The sequence below is a fragment of the Eublepharis macularius genome, chromosome 12 (assembly GCF_028583425.1).
Source record: "Eublepharis macularius isolate TG4126 chromosome 12, MPM_Emac_v1.0, whole genome shotgun sequence".
Lineage (NCBI taxonomy): Eukaryota > Metazoa > Chordata > Lepidosauria > Squamata > Eublepharidae > Eublepharis > Eublepharis macularius.
The window spans coordinates 27,348,717-27,368,808 of NC_072801.1; the positions used below are offsets into that span (position 1 = coordinate 27,348,717).

General features: G+C 47.3%; 1 protein-coding gene across 1 annotated transcript in view; it reads right to left on the reverse strand.

The window, feature by feature from the left end:
• Window positions 1-20,092, reverse strand: part of CACNA1H (calcium voltage-gated channel subunit alpha1 H) — a 143,735-nt gene that overhangs the window by 9,554 nt on the left and 114,089 nt on the right. Inside the window, exons 24-30 of the mRNA XM_054993682.1 lie at window positions 11,325-11,476; window positions 10,929-11,038; window positions 7,757-7,890; window positions 6,758-6,828; window positions 3,887-3,965; window positions 2,265-2,386; window positions 433-747 (exon numbers count right to left, since the gene is read on the reverse strand). Coding sequence (XP_054849657.1) covers window positions 433-747; window positions 2,265-2,386; window positions 3,887-3,965; window positions 6,758-6,828; window positions 7,757-7,890; window positions 10,929-11,038; window positions 11,325-11,476 — 983 coding nt within the window. The remainder of the gene's footprint in view (window positions 1-432; window positions 748-2,264; window positions 2,387-3,886; window positions 3,966-6,757; window positions 6,829-7,756; window positions 7,891-10,928; window positions 11,039-11,324; window positions 11,477-20,092) is intronic.

Here is a 20,092-nt window from a genome sequence, read left to right on the forward strand (position 1 = left end):
CTAACCCCACGGGCACGGTGCACAAGATCACATTTTCCTACACACGCCATGTTTTCAATCATTTTGGAGGGGCATGAGCAGGAGCTCTTTCTGGGTGGCCGTGCTCTGTGTTCTCTAGGGATACGCAGGTCCATTTCAATTTCCCTTCTGAAGCATCAAAACGTCTTGGAACAAAGTTGCCACTGTACGGGGTTTTGATCCTCGATGAGAGACAAGGAGACTGAAGCGTGATCTCTTGAATGTCCTGAAAAGAAATTTCTGTTCCTGTGGGCAATTTAATCAACCACCTTGCTGAAAACTTGGCCTGCCCATAGAGGGGGGTGGGTAGATAAAATGGATTTGGGAACCCATGCCCAGCCTCCTACTCGCCTCCCCCCACACTTTCAAGAAGAATGTTAATTTATCTTGCAAGGTTTGTTTGGTTCTTTTTACCAGGCCTTGGTGTTTCACCAGGAAGGGTGACCCTGGCTTGGAAGTGCTTTGGCTGCTGGGGTATCCTCCCCCATCTGGGGTTCTGACTGGGGTGCTGACTCCCCGGGACATCTCCAGCTCGATCTCAGCATCCATCTCGGCATCCTCTTTGGCTTCCTTGTTGCTTTCCTCCAAATGTTTCATCAGGACAGCCACAACAACGTTGACCAGGACGAACTGAGCAATGAGGACGAAGGTGACAAAATAGACGGGGGAGATGATAGGCAAGTAAGTGAGGCAGTGCTTGTCGTCTCGGTGGCATTCCCGAAGAGTGTCCTGGGAAAAACAGAACAGTGTCAGAATCACGCAGCTGACCATGACCCATCTAGCCCAGCATCCTGTTTCCCGTAGTAGCCAGCCACAGGCATTTGAGAAGCTCATAAGCAGGGCATGGAGGAAAGAGCTCTCCCTCTTTGCTCAGTAATGTATTCAGAGGTATACTGCCTCTGGACATGGAGGTTCAATTGAGTAACGATGGCCAATTTACATCAATAGACCTGTTCTCTCTTAAATAAATAAATACATTTATTTATTTAGGAGATTTCTGTGACTCTCTATTAGAGTCCTACCTTAAGTCTGGCACACAATAACTCACTCTGCAGTGCTAAACAGAATTAAGTGTGACTTCGCTTAGGATGAACAAAATTCAAGCCAGTAGCATCTTAAAAGTCAACATTTCCCAGGGTATTTGTGAGTCAAAGTTTGCTTCCCCAGATACAAACAATCTAACCAACTCTTCTGGCAGAGAGGAAAAAAAGAGTGATGAAGGCAGAGGTTTTGGGAGGAGTTAATTGGAGTCTGCAGTGAATCTAAATATAATACCATGTGTGCACATGCTTACGGCATACCTAGTGTGTGGCGTAGTGGTTAGAATGTTGGACTAGGATCTGGGAGGCCCAGGTTCAATTCCCTAATCTACCACGGAAGCTTGCTGCGGTGACCCTGGGCCAGTCATACACTCTCAGCTTAACCTACATCACAGGGCTGGAGAAGAGATCAAAGTAAGCTGCTTTGTGTCCCCATATGAAGAGAAATAAAGACATTTGTTTTATACCAGTTTAACAGTCACAGCTTGCCGCAATGAATCTTGGGAATTATAGTTTTGTAAGAGTGCTGAGGATTTCTCTGTTAGAGATTCCTTAAGCCTCCCTTTAACACACTGATTATTCCCAGTGTTTCTCAGAAAGTGGAAATAACTATTAAAGCCATCCAAGTGTGTTATGTGGACAAGGCTTAGACATATTTAAGGCAACCCACGTACCTAAAATCTGCATAGCTAAATGGGGATATTTCTGCTTTGTTAAAAGTGCATTGCACATACTGATCACAAGCCCTTTGTGCAAGGGGCTTTGAGTGCGCAGCTCTCCTTCCCTTCTGTTTTATCCTCACAACAGCCCTGAAAAGTAGAGATTTGGCTGAGGGTGACAGGTTACCCAGTGAACTTTACGGTGGATGGGTTGAACCAAGATCCCTGTGCTCAAAGTTGACATTGAATAAAATCTCTGAGAGGAAATGGGATTCTTTGGATGATATCAGAGAGTGCTAAGTTTTCTCACTCATTTTACGCACTGACAGAATATTAGAACCCAAATCTGTGTTAATTTCTAATATTCAGGCCTGACATCTTGTTGTTTTAAGACCTCTCATGTGGTTGAGGGCCCATCTGATAGGTTGAGTTTCCAGTGCCATTGGTGGGGGGGAGGGGCAAGGCATCCTACTGCAGCATCTGGCAGGAAGGCCAACAGTTACTCAAAGGCACGAGGTCAACTGGAAAGCAACACAAGAGGGTTTACCTTCATGATCCCGTTCCAGTTATCCCCAGTGGACACTCTGAAGAGGGTGAGGAATGCCATGCCAAAGTTGTTGAAGGTTGCATGGCGACTCAAGCCTTCACAAGGGTTGTCTTCACTGCAATCTGGAGGAGAAACACAGCAGAGCTGAAACTCAAGTGGAAGCCAGTCTTGGAGGAAAAAATACATTGTCACCAATAGCCCTGTGACACAATGAAGACTACCATGTTTGTGGAGGCAGAAACCTGCAGAGTGATTCCAAGAGACTGCTTGCCAGATTATCTTCTTTTATAACCCACTTTTCTTCCCAATGGAGACCCAAAGCAGCTTACAACATTCTGTAGCACAGTGATTAAGCGGTTTGGCTGTGAATCAGTACTCTATTGGTTCGAATCCCACTACTGCCATGAGCTCCGTAGGTGGCCTTGGGTAAGCCACGCCTCTCAACCCCAGCTCCCCAGCTGTACTGTGGGGATAATAATAACACTAACTTGTTCACCGCTCTGGGTGGGGCTCTCATCTGTCTAGAAGAGCGGTATATAAGCGCAGCTATCATCATCATCATCATTATTCTCCTCCAAGAAGGGGATTCTACCTGAATTTCTGATGAGGCTGCAAAATAGAATTATTCCAGAGAGCTTTGGGGACAGTCTGAATCTAGCCCAAAGGGAATGTCTTTAAAGTGTTTTAGAGTGGTTACTTTAATGCAGTTTTAATGTATTTTATGTAAATTGTATATGTTAATGGATCTTGTGATTATTTTAATGTTTGATGTTTTTAACTGTGTGACTGAATAGGATTATTTTATTTACTTAATTTATACCCCATTTTTTTCTCCAATGGAGAACCAAAAGTGGCTTACAACATTCTCCCCTTTTTCATTTTATCCCCATGACAATCCTGTGAGGTAATTTCAGGTAGGTATCCATGTTGGTTTGCATTAGAACAGCAAGATTCAAGTCCAGTGGCATCTGTGAGGTAGATTGATGTGTGACTGACCCAAAGTCACTCAGCAAGCTTCCATGGTGGAGTGGGGATTTGAACCTGTGTCTTCCAGATCTCAGTATAATGAAGTTGCCAACCCCTCACTAGGGGTGGGGGATTCTCTCCTCCAGCCTCCATTCTCCTGGTCGGTGGGAGAGAGATACCTGGGGGCAGGCATGATGTAGAAGCTATGGGTGGGAGAGAGATACCTGGGGGCAGGCATGATGTAGAAGCTATGGGTCAATCCAGGGGGTGATTTGCTAAAAATTGCTACAATCGCTAAAAATGGCTCCCAAACACTAAGTTTGGGCTAATTTTTAGCAAATGGCCCCCAGCACAACCCATAGCTTCGAAATGTACCAGAAAATGACAACATTTCCTAGCACAATGGCTGGGCATGAGAGGTAAGTCTTTGCTGCCCCCACCTTCCGATTTGGCCCCTGAGGGGCATGGCAACCCTACATTACACCAAATATTGTACTTTATATTGTTATTTTTTAATCTGCCATTAGTCCCGAGCTGGTCACGAGAAAGGTAGGCATATAAGTAATTTTAAAGAAAGAAATAAAAATAAAAGTCAATAGATGTTCACAGCACATGTCTCCAACCTACGCTGTAAGGAAGATGAGAGAGTTACTCACCTAACTTTCCAAATAACTCCACTCCCAGGGCAGCATAGATAAAAAACAGGAGCATAAAAAGCAGACCCAGGTTCCCTACCTAGGAAAGAAAAGTGAAAGAGGAATCAGGCCTGGTCTCAAGCAAAAGGTGGGCTGTGAGTTTTTCTGCACTGAGTTTTTGCTGCTGCTTAGCTGTATCAGTTTTTCTCATCCCTCACACCCAGTATTGTTCACTGCTGTTGTCCCTCACATTTTCCCCATGTTTTTTCCAACTGCTGCAAAGGCGGTCTGAAAGAACACAGAGAAAGCTTGAAGAAATACCAGGGACAATAGCGTATGTAAAGGACGGGGCGGGGGGGGCAGTGCAGTTAGGAAGCTGAGCTGGAGGAAAAACACAGTGTGGAAAAGGGCCTGCAACATATTCGGAGAAAGCAGCTCAACATTCATTTTCTCTCGGTCACCCAGAACTTCCTGTGGGCGCACACAGCTACGGATGAACAAACGTTTCAGTTCTTTTGATATGTTTTTAATATCAAGAAACTGATACAAGATGCAGGGTGGAAAAGGTATCAGTAGGATTCATCACTAACAATAAACCCATTTACAGGAGACCCTTGACATTTGTGGGGGGGATTCGTTCCCGAGATCACTGCAAATGGCAAAATTCGTGAATCCTGCTGCCTCCCAATAATTAGCCAACCAAATTTCCAGCAAAATTTATATAGTGATATAATGATTAATACGATGGCTCAGTGGGAGTTATCATGGGATGGTGACTGCTTCATGTGATTGGACTGTGGACTGCAAAGCAGCCAATCAGGAATCTTCCTCAGCCCCAAGGCAGTGCACAACACATTTTTTTTTGCAGGTGTTCAGGCCTAAAAACTTGGTTTCTTTCAAATGAACAGCTCTATCATGCTGGGTAGGAACCAGGGCAGTGTAGATGATGGATTCGCTCATTTCTCAGCAGCTCCCACCGAAGTCTAGAAGGTATCTCCCTGCAAAGAAGCTGCAACCTGGGACACAGGTGAAGAGGCGTAAAAGCCGACCCTTACTTCAGACATGGGGACAAGCAGATGTAGCCCCCTACTCCAATGGTGACTCTTGAGTGTCTATTTTTACTTGGTGCAAGAACTTGCCTTAGACCTGGCTGGTGCCATGGTACCAGGAGGCAATGCCAGTCACTTCTGGTGCCAGTGGGAGTGAGTGCAATGAATTGGTGCTTTCCCACAGTGCACTTGTGTGGCTTGGCAGGAGAACTGGTCCTGTTTTTCTGCATACGATCTACCCAGAAACAGTTTCTGGCTGCAGTTCGTGTGACTTACAATCTGAATGATTTTTACAAGGGCTTTGACAATATGTCACATTCCCCACCCCCCCAGGGCCGATTCCAGACGACTAACCGGAAGTCGCTTCATGCAGCCATGTTCCAGATCGCGACGGGGAAAACGCGAAATATTGCGTTTTCTCGCACGAGTTTGGTGCGACGTCGCGCCAAACTCGCGCGAGAAAATGCGTTTTCCCCATCGCGATCCGGAACATGGCGGCATGAAGCGCCTTCCGGTTAGTTGTCTGGAATCGGCCCAGGTTTTTGGTGGGTAGAATTATTCATTGATGGTTAGAATTTTGACTATCAGGTTGGATCGCCTCCATTTTAATGTGGAAGGTACGATAACGGTTTTGCTGCATTTCTCTCTACCTTGCTTTGGGGGCACCTCACGTTGAGAAGGTTATAAACCCTCAAATAGACAAATGATATAACCGTTATGCCATGATCCATCAGAGTCTATAACTCCTGTTGCCATGCCAGATGGTGGTGAAGAATGAAAAGTATTCCAGCTACTCATCATTCTTTTTTAAAATTCCTATGTAAAATCCTGAACATGTTGTACCATTCCCCACTGAACTGAGCTAGGGCAGCTTCCCTTCGCACAGAAAATGACCGACACGGCAACTTCCAAGCCCCATCTGGAGGCATTTTTCCAACAGCATTTGTCTTGTGAAAATATTAATTTCCTCCCTTCTTGGAGATATTAGAAAAGATAGGGCTCTTTGACAACAGCAAACCACTGTGTGAGTCCTCAGGTGGACTGAACCAGAGAACAGGGAGTCTCTCTCGTATTTTTTGCTGTGGACAACATCTGTTCTGCGGCATTCCAGACACAAAGAACAAATACAGATCCTCCTTTTTCTGCATTTAATTTATGGCTACAGAAAGTACTTTAAAAAACCCTTCAGATATTTTGGATTGGCAGAGATCCTACTCATTAACCTTGGAGTCAAGTGAATAATTTTTTAAATGGCATGTGCTGTCTCATTCTAAGCACTTTGAAAAGGCATTATTTGGAAACACAATGATAGCAAGGAATGTAATATTTGTAAAGCAGCAGGGACACTTCAGAAGCACCCCCACCAGGTACCATTTACCATTCTGGAGCAAAATCTGAAGCATCCAATTCTATAGCTTTTCCAGACTGTGCTCATTTGAATGGGGTGCAGCCGGATTATGCACGAGGGTGGAGAAAGTGGACGAAGAGAACTTTTATCCCCCTCTCCCAAAATACTAGAACTTGGGGACCCCCAACACCAGGAAGGACAAAAGTAAGTACTCATTTCCTTAATGTGTGAAATTCACTGCCTCGGGATACCACTGCCTCTGCCCTGTTTACTGCCTCCCCCCAGGGCAACTGGTTGGCTGCTGTGCGAAATAGGATGCTGGGCTAAATGAACCACTGGCTTGATCCAGTGGGGTCCTTCTGAGGTTCTTAACAATGGCGGGAGGACGATGGCTCTGCACAGTACTGATGGGCTAATGCCCCTGGACTCAAATCCTGCTGCCGTAAAAATCAAATTTCCCTGAAAATAGACTTGCCTGAATGCAAACAGGCTTACCTGGGGTAGAGCTTGGACCACTGTGTCCAGCAGGGCCCGCATCCCCGTCGCCATCTTGAGCAGCTTCAGCACTAGAAGGGACAGCAAACTGGAATCAGCAAAGAACGGAGCAACCAGGTGCAGAGGCAGTCTACCTCTGAACAGCCGATACTAGGAGCCAAAATGGAGCAGGGCTGCCATTTTTATACCTTGTTATCAATTTCTGTGTGGCATTTGTATGATCATAGTGTGTGTGTGTGTGGGGGGGGGGGAAGTGGCTGGCTAAGAAGAACTCTTGATCTAACAGGAGTCTTTTGCCCAAGATCTGATCCAATGAAAAAATCACCTTATAATCCGGGGCCAATTCACACAACCCCTGGGAATGGGTGCTCAGGATGATAGCAGACAAAGGGGTTGTCTGAAAGTTCCAAGGTGGGTGCAAGCTAAAACTGAGGACTTTCACTGCTCTCCTCTTTTCAGTGTGAGCCAGCATGATGGAGTGAGTAGAGTATCAGACTAGGATCTGGGTGACCCAGATTCAATTCCTTGCTCTGCCATGGAAGCTCAAGGGGTGACAGGTCAGTCACACTCTCGCTGCCTAACCTACCTCACAGGGTTATTGTGAGGATAAATGGAGAACAGAAGGATGTAAAGCCACTTTGGGTTCCAGTTGGAGAGAAAGTAAATACATTCAGGGTTTGGTCAGTGTGAATGGGCTCTTGGAGAAAAGGGATCCTGCTTTGTAGAATTTTGTCCACTGGGAAGATAGCTTGTCTGTGCGTGTGAGTGGAAGCCACATTTACTTCTGTGGGGAGAAACTCTCTCCGTTCTGGCACTTATCCGGGGCCTCTTGCCTTTTGAGCTGCAGCCAAGGGGCAAAGCACAGGGTATTTACACTAAGGAGGCAGCTTTTAAATCTCCGGCCTCTCTACTTAGAAGGCACTTTGGAGGGCCAGTGCCCGTTTCTGGGCTGGTGGGACCAGGCGTCACAGAAAAACGTAGGCCAGTTCCTTCGCTCACCTCTTGCGATTCGAAGGACCCGCATGATGCGAATGATAGTTGGATTGATGGGGAGGGCAGCGTTCATCTCGATCTCCTCCAAGGTGATCCCCATGATGGATAACAGAACGATGGCCAGATCGAGCTGGTTCCACCTGACCAAGGAGAAACAGGAAGGGGGAACAGCAGAGTTGGGAGGAGCCAGGCGGATGTCCGACCTGAAAAGTGCTGAACGTGTCGCCTCTGGGATGACGTCCTTGAGCTGCCACACCAATACTGACATTTTGTGCAGTACTTTTGCTGTGTTGCATCACATACAGTAAAGCCCTTTTTCATGAAGGGAGCCAACTTGGGGAGGGTGTCAGATTGGGTAGTCCTGGGTTCAAATCCCTACTCTTCCCCAATCCCACAAGGTAGCATCCTCATCCAGCCTAATCTACCTCACAGGGTTGTCGAAGAAGGGAAGAGGAGATCCATATATGCCACAATGTTCTCCTCAGAAGTAAGCAGAGATGCAACGGATGGTGAGGTCAGTCTTATTATGCCCATATTAAAGATGGGGACACTGAGCCTGGGTGACCTTGGGGGATCTGATCGCTGAAGGACACCCCAGGGAAATTCATGACAGAGGTGAGGTGTGAAGGTGTCCTAGCTCATAGCACATATTTTTGGTCCCTCCATGATAAGAGCAACAGTTATCCCATTTTCTCCTCACAACAACCCTGTGAAGTAGGCCAGGTTGAAATTGATCCAAAGTCACCCCAGTGATCAGTATTCCTGAATAGGAATCTGAACGCAGGACTTTTGGGTCCAACATGACAAGTCTGCTTTATCATGTTAAAATTCTGTTTCTACAAAGAGAAGCACCCTTGGGCAGCTCTGGGCTCCAAACTGCAGAATCTGGACTTCAGTTCCTTGTTGGGGGTGCGGGGTGAGGAGGGAGAATAGAAATGAACTCTGTATATGTACAGAAGCATTCTGTTAGGACCAGTGTGGTGTAGTGATTGGATTAGGATCTGGGATACCAGCTTCGAATCCCCATGAAAACTTGCTAGATAACCTTGGCTAGTCATACTCTCGCAGCCTCATCTACCTCACAGGGTTGTTGAGAGAATAAAATGAAGGAGAGGAGAACAATATAAGCTGTTTTGGATCCCCAATGAGAAGAAAGGCAGGGTATCAATGAAGTAAATCAATTAACTGGTAACTGTTCTTGCATGCACCAATTTAAGGTGCATTTTCAGTCAAGCCAACTAAGATCTGCTTCAGGGATTTTAATTGATCCCAGTCATTCCAGTTAATCAGTTAAAATGCCTGAAGCTTTGTCTGGGAGAAGTCTCGTCTCCCTGGCTCTGCATTTCATGCCACCGGTGGATCTTTTACTTTGAGCTTCTTCTTGGTTTTTGCTGGACTAACTTCTCTTCAGTCGGAGCTGCGAATTCTTGATATCTAGCTTTGAGGAACTGTTTTAGACCGTTTAATCGGAAAATGTTTTGGGAACACAATTGCTAACAGGCAAAATCGAATCTTCTAAATTAAGTACATTTTTACAAATTGACCACATTTGCTCTTGGTACCTGTGGCCAGCCACAGGCAACAATATGGGGCTTTTACCCAAACACGATCTTGCTCGGGGCCCTCAACTCTTGTCAAACTTGTGGGCATCTTTGGAATTTTGAGAATAGCTAGAGGAAGCCACAACCAAATGGCGGCCACAGGGGTGGGAAGAACCAGTCACAAAATGGCTGCCAGGTGTAGAATAGGCGACTCAGCATGGATATTGGGGGGCGTTGCATATCTCTCTGTATGGGTGTGTAACTCTAGCCAAGTAGGCTGCTACTCTTTTGTCTAAGGTGGGAACACCTCCTGACTCCTCCTCGTCTCTACGCCTGTTGGGAGATTTTTCTCTCTTTTGCCTCATGGTCGTCCAAGGAGAAGGATGTGATTCCTCTGTGCTTTGCCATGAAGGCCTTGTCCACAAACCCGTACCTCTCAGTCTCGCTGCCTATTTTTAGGCCGTGGTTTAGTTATAGGGAAAGTGACTCTTTAGATTAGGACTCTTTCTCTCTTCTCTAAGATATTGCTATGGATGGAGTCTACCTCAATAAAATTGTACGTTATATCTCTCAAAATTTTGTCTGAAGTAAGGATTCCAGACCCCTGGTGGGGGCGGGGGATCCCCCGCCCTCTCACCCCGCCCCCACTTACCTAATGGGCAGGAGGGGCGCACACCTTCCCTGCGCACTCCCCTGTGGCACGGTGCGCTCCCGTGTGCAGCAGCCACTGGGATTGGGCCCATTTTGGCTTGGATTGGGGCTGCTGTGGAGCAAGGCAGTGCTCCTGCGCTCCGCAGCACCTGAAAATGGGCCTGATCCCGGGCTCGTTTTGGGGTGCTGTGAGTGCAGGAGAGCTCCTGCGCTCTGCAGAGCCCCCAAACTGGCCCGTTTCAGTGCAAATCAGGCCCGTTTAGAGGCACTGTGGAGCGCAGGAGCGTTCCTGTGCTCCGCAGCACTTGAAAACGGGGCCGTTCTGCCACAGATCAGGCCCGTTTTCAGGCGCTGCAGAGCGCAGGAGCGCTCCTCGCTCCATAGCACCTCAAAACAGGCCCATTTCCGCATGGATTGGGCCCGTTTTGAGCCCCTGCGGAGCCTGGACGTGCTCCCAGGGGCTGTGCGATGATGTCACTTCTGAAGTGACATCGCGCCTGTGGGGGCACATGTACGCAAAGCGCACGCACACCCCCTCTCCCCCAAGGTAAGTGCCAGGCCTCTATCCCCCACCCAGAGGTTGAGGGGGCCTGGCAACCCTAGTCTGAAGACTAATTAATGTACATTTAGGGTTAAAACGCTTCTACCTAAATAACTCTGCTGCTACCATAAAGGTATCACAAAACTAGAAACAAAATCCTAATACCAGGGGGACTGGGTCCAGGCACAAAACTTTGCAAGGCCCCACAAAACTTTGGGAGGTTCCAAGCCAAACATGCTCCTGGAATGGAGGTAACTTTTCCCAAATGGGTGCGTGCTGCAAACATAAAGTTGATGCCCCCTGGGCTCTTCTGAACTACCTCCGGCTCCACTGAAGTGCAGGAGGTTCAGAATAGGCTCTTTGCTTTGGGCAAGAGAGACTTCAGAGAATAAACGGCTGGGCTCTAAGAAACACATTGGCAGGAGCCCACCACTAACAATCTAACCTGTCTTTGAAGAATCTCCGGAGTCCAAAGGCCACCAGCTTTAACACGGCTTCAACCACGAACACAATGGTGAATAGATAGTTGCAATATTTCAGTGCTTCGTCCAAAGACTATGAGTAATCAAAAGTAGGCATTAGGGCAGGTTTCTTCACTGTGATTCTTCTTACATCATAATACACCTAACCAAAGAGCCCCAGAGAATACTAAGCCAGACTTCACACAAAACACTTGGCCTTCCCCAAAACATCTAGCAGAATTTATTCGTTGTGACATCAAGATCTTCTGCATTTCCTCTACCCTAACATAAAATCCCAGCAGAGATACTGCAGGCTGAACCTGTGCTCCAATACAGAGCTGTGGACCCCTTCCCCAGCAACCAAAGCGCATCGACCTTACCTTGGGTTGGTTGAAGTGTTCCATGGACATGGTGATGACGTTGACACCAATGATGAATGTGATGAAGAGATCTAAGTAATGACTCGTGCAGAGGGTGTGGATGTGCTTCCGCACAGGCGAGTAGTCCGCATAGTAGGGTCGACGCTGGGCTTCTGCAGAAAGGGGGAATGAGACACAACAGTTAGCAATTCCCTGTCTTTTGAGAGCGAGGGGAGTTTCACATGCGGATATAGCCCTGTGGCTTTCTGGCTGCAGTTTCTTGAAGGCATGTGTGCATGTGACAGATCAAATTCTTCTTTGGGTATGTGATTGAAGATTTCAGAGAAATGGACAGTGCCAGGCTTGACATAAAACTTCAGAGGGCTTCAGAGATGAACATTGGCTAGTTATCTCGGGAGTGAGCCACAAAGAAATTGAGCATGCCTCTGTGATGCTCCAGAATTCTTGCAGAGAAGAAATATTCCTTGGAAATACTTCAGAGCTGTTAAAAAAACACCCTGTTGGCAATGGATGGCTTGAAAATGAGATCCTTCTAATTTTTGTAGTTTTCCTTCTGGGTTGCTTTTTAAAAAGCAGTGTGTGCCAGTCTTAAGAACGTACGGAGAGCCCTGTTGGATCAGACTAGCATTCTCTCCCCAACAAAGAGCAGGCATCCCATAGGCATTTGCAAGTAGGGTACAAAGGCACCAGACTTCCCCCACGGATCATTCCCAGCATCTGGCACCCAAAGGAAGAGTGCTTGGGTACATGGAGGCTCAACATATCACCACAATCAGACATCACATTTACTTTGCAGCCAGAACTAAATCTCGTGGCAGCAAACCCTCTTAGTTAGAATGATAGGTACAGGTGCCCCAATGCTGAAATTAAGAGGGAGAGTTCAGCATTTAAAAGTGGGGCATGAGAATCTAATTCCTTTGAGTTCCAGTTCATTTGCCAGTCTCTGCTCCCAGGGCTCACCTTCTTAATGCCTTCACGCCACAAAACGCTTTGCTGATGCCAAAGATGGCTGGATCGGAATGTACAAGCAGAAGAAAACAGATCAAAAGGAAACCAAACTGACTAGTGAGTCCCTTCTGTTGTTATTATTTTTTCTTGCTTGCTGGTTAAAAAGGGATGTTTTAAATGGTCTTCGGACTAGGGTCAGCCACATTTCCCTCTGCCAAATATTTTGAAAGCAAGCCAAGGAGCAAACACTATTCTTTTTTTCGATGGGTCAGCTTTAGAATTCAAAACTATTTACAGAAGTCTCCTAAATTGGCTCAAACCAATGGCCTGTGTGCTGTGAGCTAATCCAACTGCTTCTACGCATAAAAGCCGGCTTTGGGGATTTTAAATGTAAAAACAAGAGTGCAGTTGTGTGTTATCTGGGGATTTGCACAAGCAAATGGTGTGGCATGCAAACTTGGCATGGCTTGTGACACAGACAGAAAACTAGAATAAGGGAAGAACCAAGCCCAGAAGCATCTTTTACATATAGGCATCCTCAGGGTTTTTTTTCTGGGAAGAGAGGTGGTGGAACTCAGTGGGTTGCCCTGGGAGAAAATGGTCACATGGCTGGTGGCCCCGCCCCCTGATCTCCAGACAGAGGGGGGTTTAGATTGCCCTCCGCGAGGGCAATCTAAACTCCCCTCTGTCTGGAGATCAGGGGGCGGGGCCACCAGCCATGTGACCATTTTCAAGAGGTTCTGAAACTCCCTTCCACCATGTTCCAGCTGAAAAAAAGCCCTGGGCATCCTTAAAGCCCCAGAACATCTTTATGAAATTTCTAACTCTAGCCTTTTTGGGTCCTCTGCTAAGGGATCCCTGCATGTTACAGAGGATTCTGAAGAATATTTTACAGCCCAGACCCAATCTACCAGGTGCACACACCAACCCTGTTAGAACTTGTTGCTGCTCTATGTGAAATCAGCCTCAAACCAGACAAGGTGATGTGAAATTTGTGTTCCAACCTTCCCGACATCATTAAAAATGCAACTACAACCCCCCCCTCCATTTAAAACAAGGAGATGCAGGGGAGAGGAAGTTGAACCTTTTCATCCCCAACAAATGACTTCACAAATTGACACGCACAGATATAGCCCCCAAAAGACAGTCAAAAGACAAGTGTGCTCGTGTGAGGCCTTGCTTGTCTGTGGCCTCTGGCAAAGTGTGCAGCAATTGTGGCAAGTTAATTAGTGAGGGCCATGGAAAGCGAGAGCGGTATCTCATGTGGGTTCTGAAGACAAGCGTGAAGATAACTCTGGAAACATCTTCAATGTGGCAGTAAAAGGATGGAGGGGGCCTGGGAGACAATGTACATAGTAGCGACCGGATGACTTCTGAAGACGCGTGCAAACACACAAGTCATGCGTCGTTTTGTAAATCCATGCAATGTCCATCAGAAGAGATGCTACTCATGCACTGGGACGCACAGTGGCACTTGAAAAAGGGTGCTGGTGGTCAGGGAATGGTGGACTTGGCTCCGCACTCTGCTACAGTGAGGCGGAATCAAGGCGTAAGCCCACTGAAGCTGAGACACAAATGCATATGAGACACATTGGACCTGTACATATTCTTTGGTTATGCTCTCTCTCGCCCCTGGATCCACAAAGCTTATATTGGGGTCTCCCAGTGCACTAGTCCCAGGGGCCTGCTGGGAGCAAGAGGCTCTCCATTAGTCACCCCTTTGGAATTTCACCTAGAACCCACACCAGTTTTTTTTCCTCTCTATATTCTCTGGTTACTCTCTGAACTTCAGATGCTTCCTAATTTCTACACCTATTTCTTCAAATTTTACTTATGAATGATTCCCCCCTGCTCTTCTTTCTCTTTGGTTATGTTTGATATTTTGATCTGCCTTTGATAAATGACCTCCAGAGTTAATAACTTTCAATACTAAATCTCCCACTCTTTCTTCTAATCCTGTAACAATCTTCAAGCTCCTGTTCTTTGAATGATGTCATTCAATTTCCTGTTTTTTCTTTTTATCATAATCTTCTAGTTTATTTTCCTATTGTCTTTTTTCTTAGAGGCCTGGGAGCAACAGCCTCTTGGCTTGTCAATGCTCTCTTGTGCCTTGAGATTGAACACTAAGCACTAAGCACATATGTTGCGCCCTGCATGATGTGTCTACCCCTTTTTATGGTGGATGGGCCATGGCCCCACATATGCTGCACCCACACAATCTGTCTACCCCCTTTTGTGGCAGATGGACCACTCACAAGGATTATGCACATACTAGCAACAAAGCCCACTGGAGAAAAATACAACAGGCTCTAGAAAGGGCAGGGCAGGTGGGCCAGGCATTGCCCCCTCTACTGCACCCCGATCTTGGTGTGGGAAGGGCAGGGTGGCCAGGCCTGGCCTCTGCTGCACCCCAATCTGGGCGGGGGTCAGGCTGGGCCTGGCATTACCCCCTTCCTGGTGCCAGCTGATCACAGCTTGGGGGTGGAAGGCTGGGGGGGAAGAGCAGGCAAGCTGCACTGCCCCCCACATCACCTCCCCCATGGCAGATGGAAGCTTAGGGGGAAAGCTTGGGAGGCATGCCCCTCACTGGCCCCGGCCCGATCGCCCTGACTGTACCTGTGCCAGAATAAAATGGTGAGTCATCTCAAACACGCTTACCCTTTCATGTAGTAAGATGTACCCAATGGCACGACACATTCTGCATGCTTAGTAGGATGCATGGGAACAAGGTCTTTATTTCCCCTGCACTCTAAAGCTTAATGCTCAGCCATTGTGTAAATCAGGACTGGTGATACCATTTTGATCATGTTTGAAGGTCAGTATCTGTGCTTGGTGCTAAGGAGCAGCCCTTAACTTTCACTGCCCTCTACGACAGCACCACAAACGGATGTGTCACCAACTCAAAGCCCTTTGCTTTCTGGACCTAGCAATGCTGTTCTAAAGTGTCCCATAATTCACAATATGACTACCACATCCCATCTTTGTTTAAATCTTCCCCAGCCAGCATATGCATACATGCGTACAGGTCAGGATATGTACACAAACACTGCAGTGCCCTTAAATGCATTGTTGCATTTTGTCCAAGGTAACAGTGGCTCATTTGGGCATGTACATATAGAACTGATAACTCTTGATAAACTGGCCTATACTGATTTCAAAATGGTACAATTCCCTCCCAAGCACACCCCCAGTCAAAATTAAGGGCTTCTTTTGGGTGTCACCATTGATAGTGCATAGGGCCAGGGAATATACAAATGCGCACAAAGTGTAAGGGGACACATATCATAAATGGTGGGCAGATGGGGATGAGATAAAGGGATACAGGAATTGGACGTGCTTCGCATTCTCCAATGGTTTACCCATCACGAGCCTTTAGAATGCAGCACTTCAAAGCATAACTTGCCTCTATGGAATCAAAATATGCCCCTTCCAATTCCAATAATATAAGAAGATGCTGAGGAGGGGTGGGGATGACACAAGGACGCTACAGCTGACATTCTGGCTTGGATGGGTGGTTCAGTAATCTATGTAGCAAATCTAACGGATTCAGCTTCACAGAGTACTCTCAACCCATTTCTACTTCCTACAAGGTTGGCTGATCATTGGGGATTCTTTCAGGGAATCTGCGATTTAACTTGTCTCTGAATATATTGTTGCTCTGAAATGCCCGACCTGGCCTTTCCCTCCTGTTTACCCTCTCTCATACACACATGCACAAGCCCTCTCCCCATACAACTGCTCTCTCCATGACTTTGTGGGGTGAGGTGGCGGCCACTAGTCCTCAAGGCAAAGGAAATTTGGTTATACTTGATTTATCACATCAAATAAATGCAGATACCAGCACCAGTCTTGCCAATGTGAGATTAAATTTGGGCACCCCAATCACCCCCTGTCTCAAGACACCCTTGTATGTATGTCTGTGTGGGAATGAACACAAATCCCCCAGAATGCACTGGTTCCCATCCTGCCCCCCCCCCCCCCGCAGACAGATTTCAGTGTGGGAATGCATCCAAAAATGGCACCCAGGAGAGTAGAATCCTCTCGTGCCAGACTCTGCAAGAAGAGGAGGAGGAAAACATGGTTGCAGAAACAGCCAGAGTTAGGCATAGACGGACCGACGGCCAGGATGGACAAGCAGACAGACAGATGGCCAGGAGGCATCAGAAGGGCAATCTTATGGCACCCTCTTGGATCATGGCCACACACACACACACACCCTTTGTCCAGACCTCAACCGTACCACCATTTTGATCTCCTTGAAGCCCTGTTATGAACACTGCTGGCTTCCCGGAAGGAAGCAGGAACTGCCAACCACTTCTCCCCTGGAACAGCTCCTTGGATCTAAGTAAGAACAGCTACTTGGAGGTGGGAACAGCTGGACATTCCCCCTCCCTCAACCAGCTCCTTCAACCCCATTCCAATGGTTTCACCCAAAGTCTTCTTTTCAATGATGCCCTACCCTTTTCTCTCTTCCTCCATCCAGGGCAAAGCGTGAGGGACCACAGTAGCAGCATCCTGGAAACCAACCCAACTGTTCCCGTGGCAACCCACAGACAACAGGCTTGCCACGTATACACACAGAGAGCCACCACAAGGAAGCCACAGAGCATCAGTCACGTTTCATATCTTTCTGAGTCTGCCTTTTTAAAGCTGATTTCTGAGAGAACCCTCCATTTTTATTTTTATTTTTTAGTAAAAACCCTTCCTGGTGGAAAAAAATACAAATAACCCCACCTCCCAATTATTTGACTTCAGCTTCACAATGCCATTTTGGTTCTTTGATATTCCTACCAGGGTGGACCTCAGGATCACCCCACACGCCGTGGGCCTCTCACCTTCCTGAACTCATCCTTGCAGCTGCCTCGAGATGCTGGTCCCCAGGGAGAAAAGGCTGAGCCAATTCTCAAGGATTTACAAAGGAAATGTTTGTAAGGGACTTTGCATCAACTTGGATGCCTTCGGTAAAAGGTCTGGGAGGCCTTGAGCAGGGAGAAGGCATGCGGGCAGGCAAGCCAACATGCTCACTCTCAAATGCTGTGAGAAAAACATTCCCACAGGACTTGAAGACAATACACCAGACGGCTTGTCTTTATTGCCAACTTATGTTTTCATTCAGAGTTGTCCCCCCTACCTCAAGAATCCTGGGAACTAAAGTTTGAAGAAAGCTCCTCTCTCTGAACTGCAGGTTTCCTGAACTTCATTGACGAGAGGGAACATTTTGAAGCCAGTTTCAGGGCCACACCTCATGTGATACTGTGGATCTACGATCAGGTCCCCAGTCAGTGCTCCTGTTACCAGCACTGCTGCCCAGTCCAAGTCAGTCCCTATCCCCCCGGCAGCTGCTTTAACTACACATCTGGGGACCTGGTTCCTCAGCATCATGAACAATGTGGCCATAAATCTGCAGCACAGATGCCCTTGAGGATCTATTGGAGGTCTCTTGAACATGTGCAGAGTCACAGCCATAACACCCATCCGGCTGTCAGACCAGAGTGTCTGAGTTTCCCTGCCATGGGGTAATTGTTAGGGGTCATAATCCACACAGCTGTGCGGCTCTCCTCACCAGATTCTCCTTTTCTTATCCATTTTTGAGAGGCTGCAATGACACGCCAATAGCATCTCAAGATAGTTTTTATGCAGAGGTGGCATCTATACCTGGATATCCCCTCATTCGAACATTCAAGCTGGAGAGCCCCTCATTACTTCATGTTGGGCATGGAACTGCAAAGAGGCTGTAGGCAGGGGCAGGTTGGCCCTTTAACTTACTGGGAAAGTTCCCGGTGGGCCACTTTTCTGAAGGGCCACTAAAAACTGAGCGACCCTCTGTAGTCCTTGTAACGCCACAGGAGCCTCAGCAACGATTGCTACAGGTTCACCCAGCAGGTGAGTCTACACTTGTTACCATCTCGCCATGGCTCAGGTCTGAGCTGCTCCTGGTTTTCAGGAAGCCTCCCAATGAAATCTGGAGATAATGATATTGACCTTGCCCAAGGTTGCTGCAAGAATCCATAGGGGCCTTCCCAGCTCACGAACCTTGAAAGCCAAGCGCCACCAGCCAGCTTTGTATTGTGACCGGCTCCAAGTTTGTGGCATCCTCTCCATTTTGTCCTTGTCTTAAGCTGCTCTGTTGTAGATTCCTTCCATCCAAAGTGCTCTCCTCTTGGTCCACTTTCCTTCCAGAGCTGTGTTGAACGTAAGCCTGATGGGCAGGGAGCAGATCCCAGATCCCATCTGAGTTTGCGTTCAGCACACTGTTCAAACAGTGAAACGATGACTGAGAAAAAGATGACAAGGGCTGTCGAAACGGGATTTGGCTTCCGCACCTACTCAACTTAGAAGACCTCTCAGAGACCGTTTTGCAATGCCCAGGATCTAAAGATTCCCTACGGGCAGGTTGAATATGCATCTCTTCTAATGGACTCCTTCACTAACTATTCTTCCCCCCTGAGCCCCAAAGAGGGGAGCACCCCACTCCTCCCATGCTGTAGTTTTTCCTCATGCAGCATCTGCGTGACATGCGGAGGGGCCATGCGCCAAGACCCTTAAAAAAAAAAAGAGAGACCACTACTGAATCTCTGATTTTTTTTAAAAAAATGTATAATATAAACCCCACCACTGTACCTTTCAAAACATTGGTGATGCTTTAAGTCCCAGCGTACAGAACTGCACCATTGGGAATAATCTTCAGACATAAGAGAAGTAGGGGCCATGCGCCTCTATCTGGTGAGCCCACTGGTTGTTCATTGGGCTCTTCGGGGGGGGGGGGTGCCCTCAAACTTCCCCCAAGGACTCTACTGGCATTTAACCCAGGAACTCACAGTTTCTGTCCTCAGAATCCTGTTCTCTGGATTCACATCCAACACAGGTTACATGTTTCCTCTAGTAGTTTCTAGTGATTTTTTTAGTTAGATTATAATCAAGCTTTCCCTCCAAGAAGCTTGGAGTGGTCTAAAAAGGGTCTTACTGGCAGGTCTACCATTCACATTCTGTTGAAGGCCAAATCCCCTTCCCCACAGGCACTGCAGTCCTGATTTTATGCAGGGCACCGTACATCCAGGAACTGGGGACAGTCCTCAACTTGTATATTGATCTATTATGCCATTAAAGGTATTTAACTTTGTATATTGATGAAGTTGTGTCCAAAAGAAGGCAGGGGCCCATGTGCAGTGTGTGTACTCTCAAAATATGTGAAAAGGCTATGGGCTATGCAGATGAGGGGGCAGAGATACACAAGTAGGGGGTGGGCTACGTTTTATGGGATGTGAATCAGTTGCATCGGGGTCTCTAGAGACCCCTTCTCTACCCATCATTAGCATTTTGCCAGTCTGAAGAGGACTAGAAATACTGTCACAGTGCTCTGTGTTCAGCAGTGAATCTACATGGGATGCGGCCTTATCCCAAGTCAGAACATACATGGCTCCAGGGCTTCCTGCAGAAAGCTCCCGGGGAATCCTTCTGCATGAAAAGCCTGCCTGTTGCTGCTGGGCAATAGTTCCTCCCATATATTTATTTCAGTGTTCTGCTTGGCAGCACATCTTTGGCAGAGAAAGGCCCTTCCCAGCCCCAGGGATACTGGAAATGGAGACTGGGACTGAATTGAGGCCACTTTGATATGAGTTGTGGCCTCCTCTTCAAAGTCTAGGTTAGAGTTTCCCAATGTGGTGCCCACAGATGCCATGGTGCCCACCAGTACTTCCCTTGGTGCCCACTGAGCTTTGCAGAAAGTGGGCGAGACCACTGTAAGGCAGGGCTTCTTACCAGCTTCCCTCATTCATATGAAAGGGGTTTCTACTAGAAGATGAGGTAAACTGGTAAGTAAT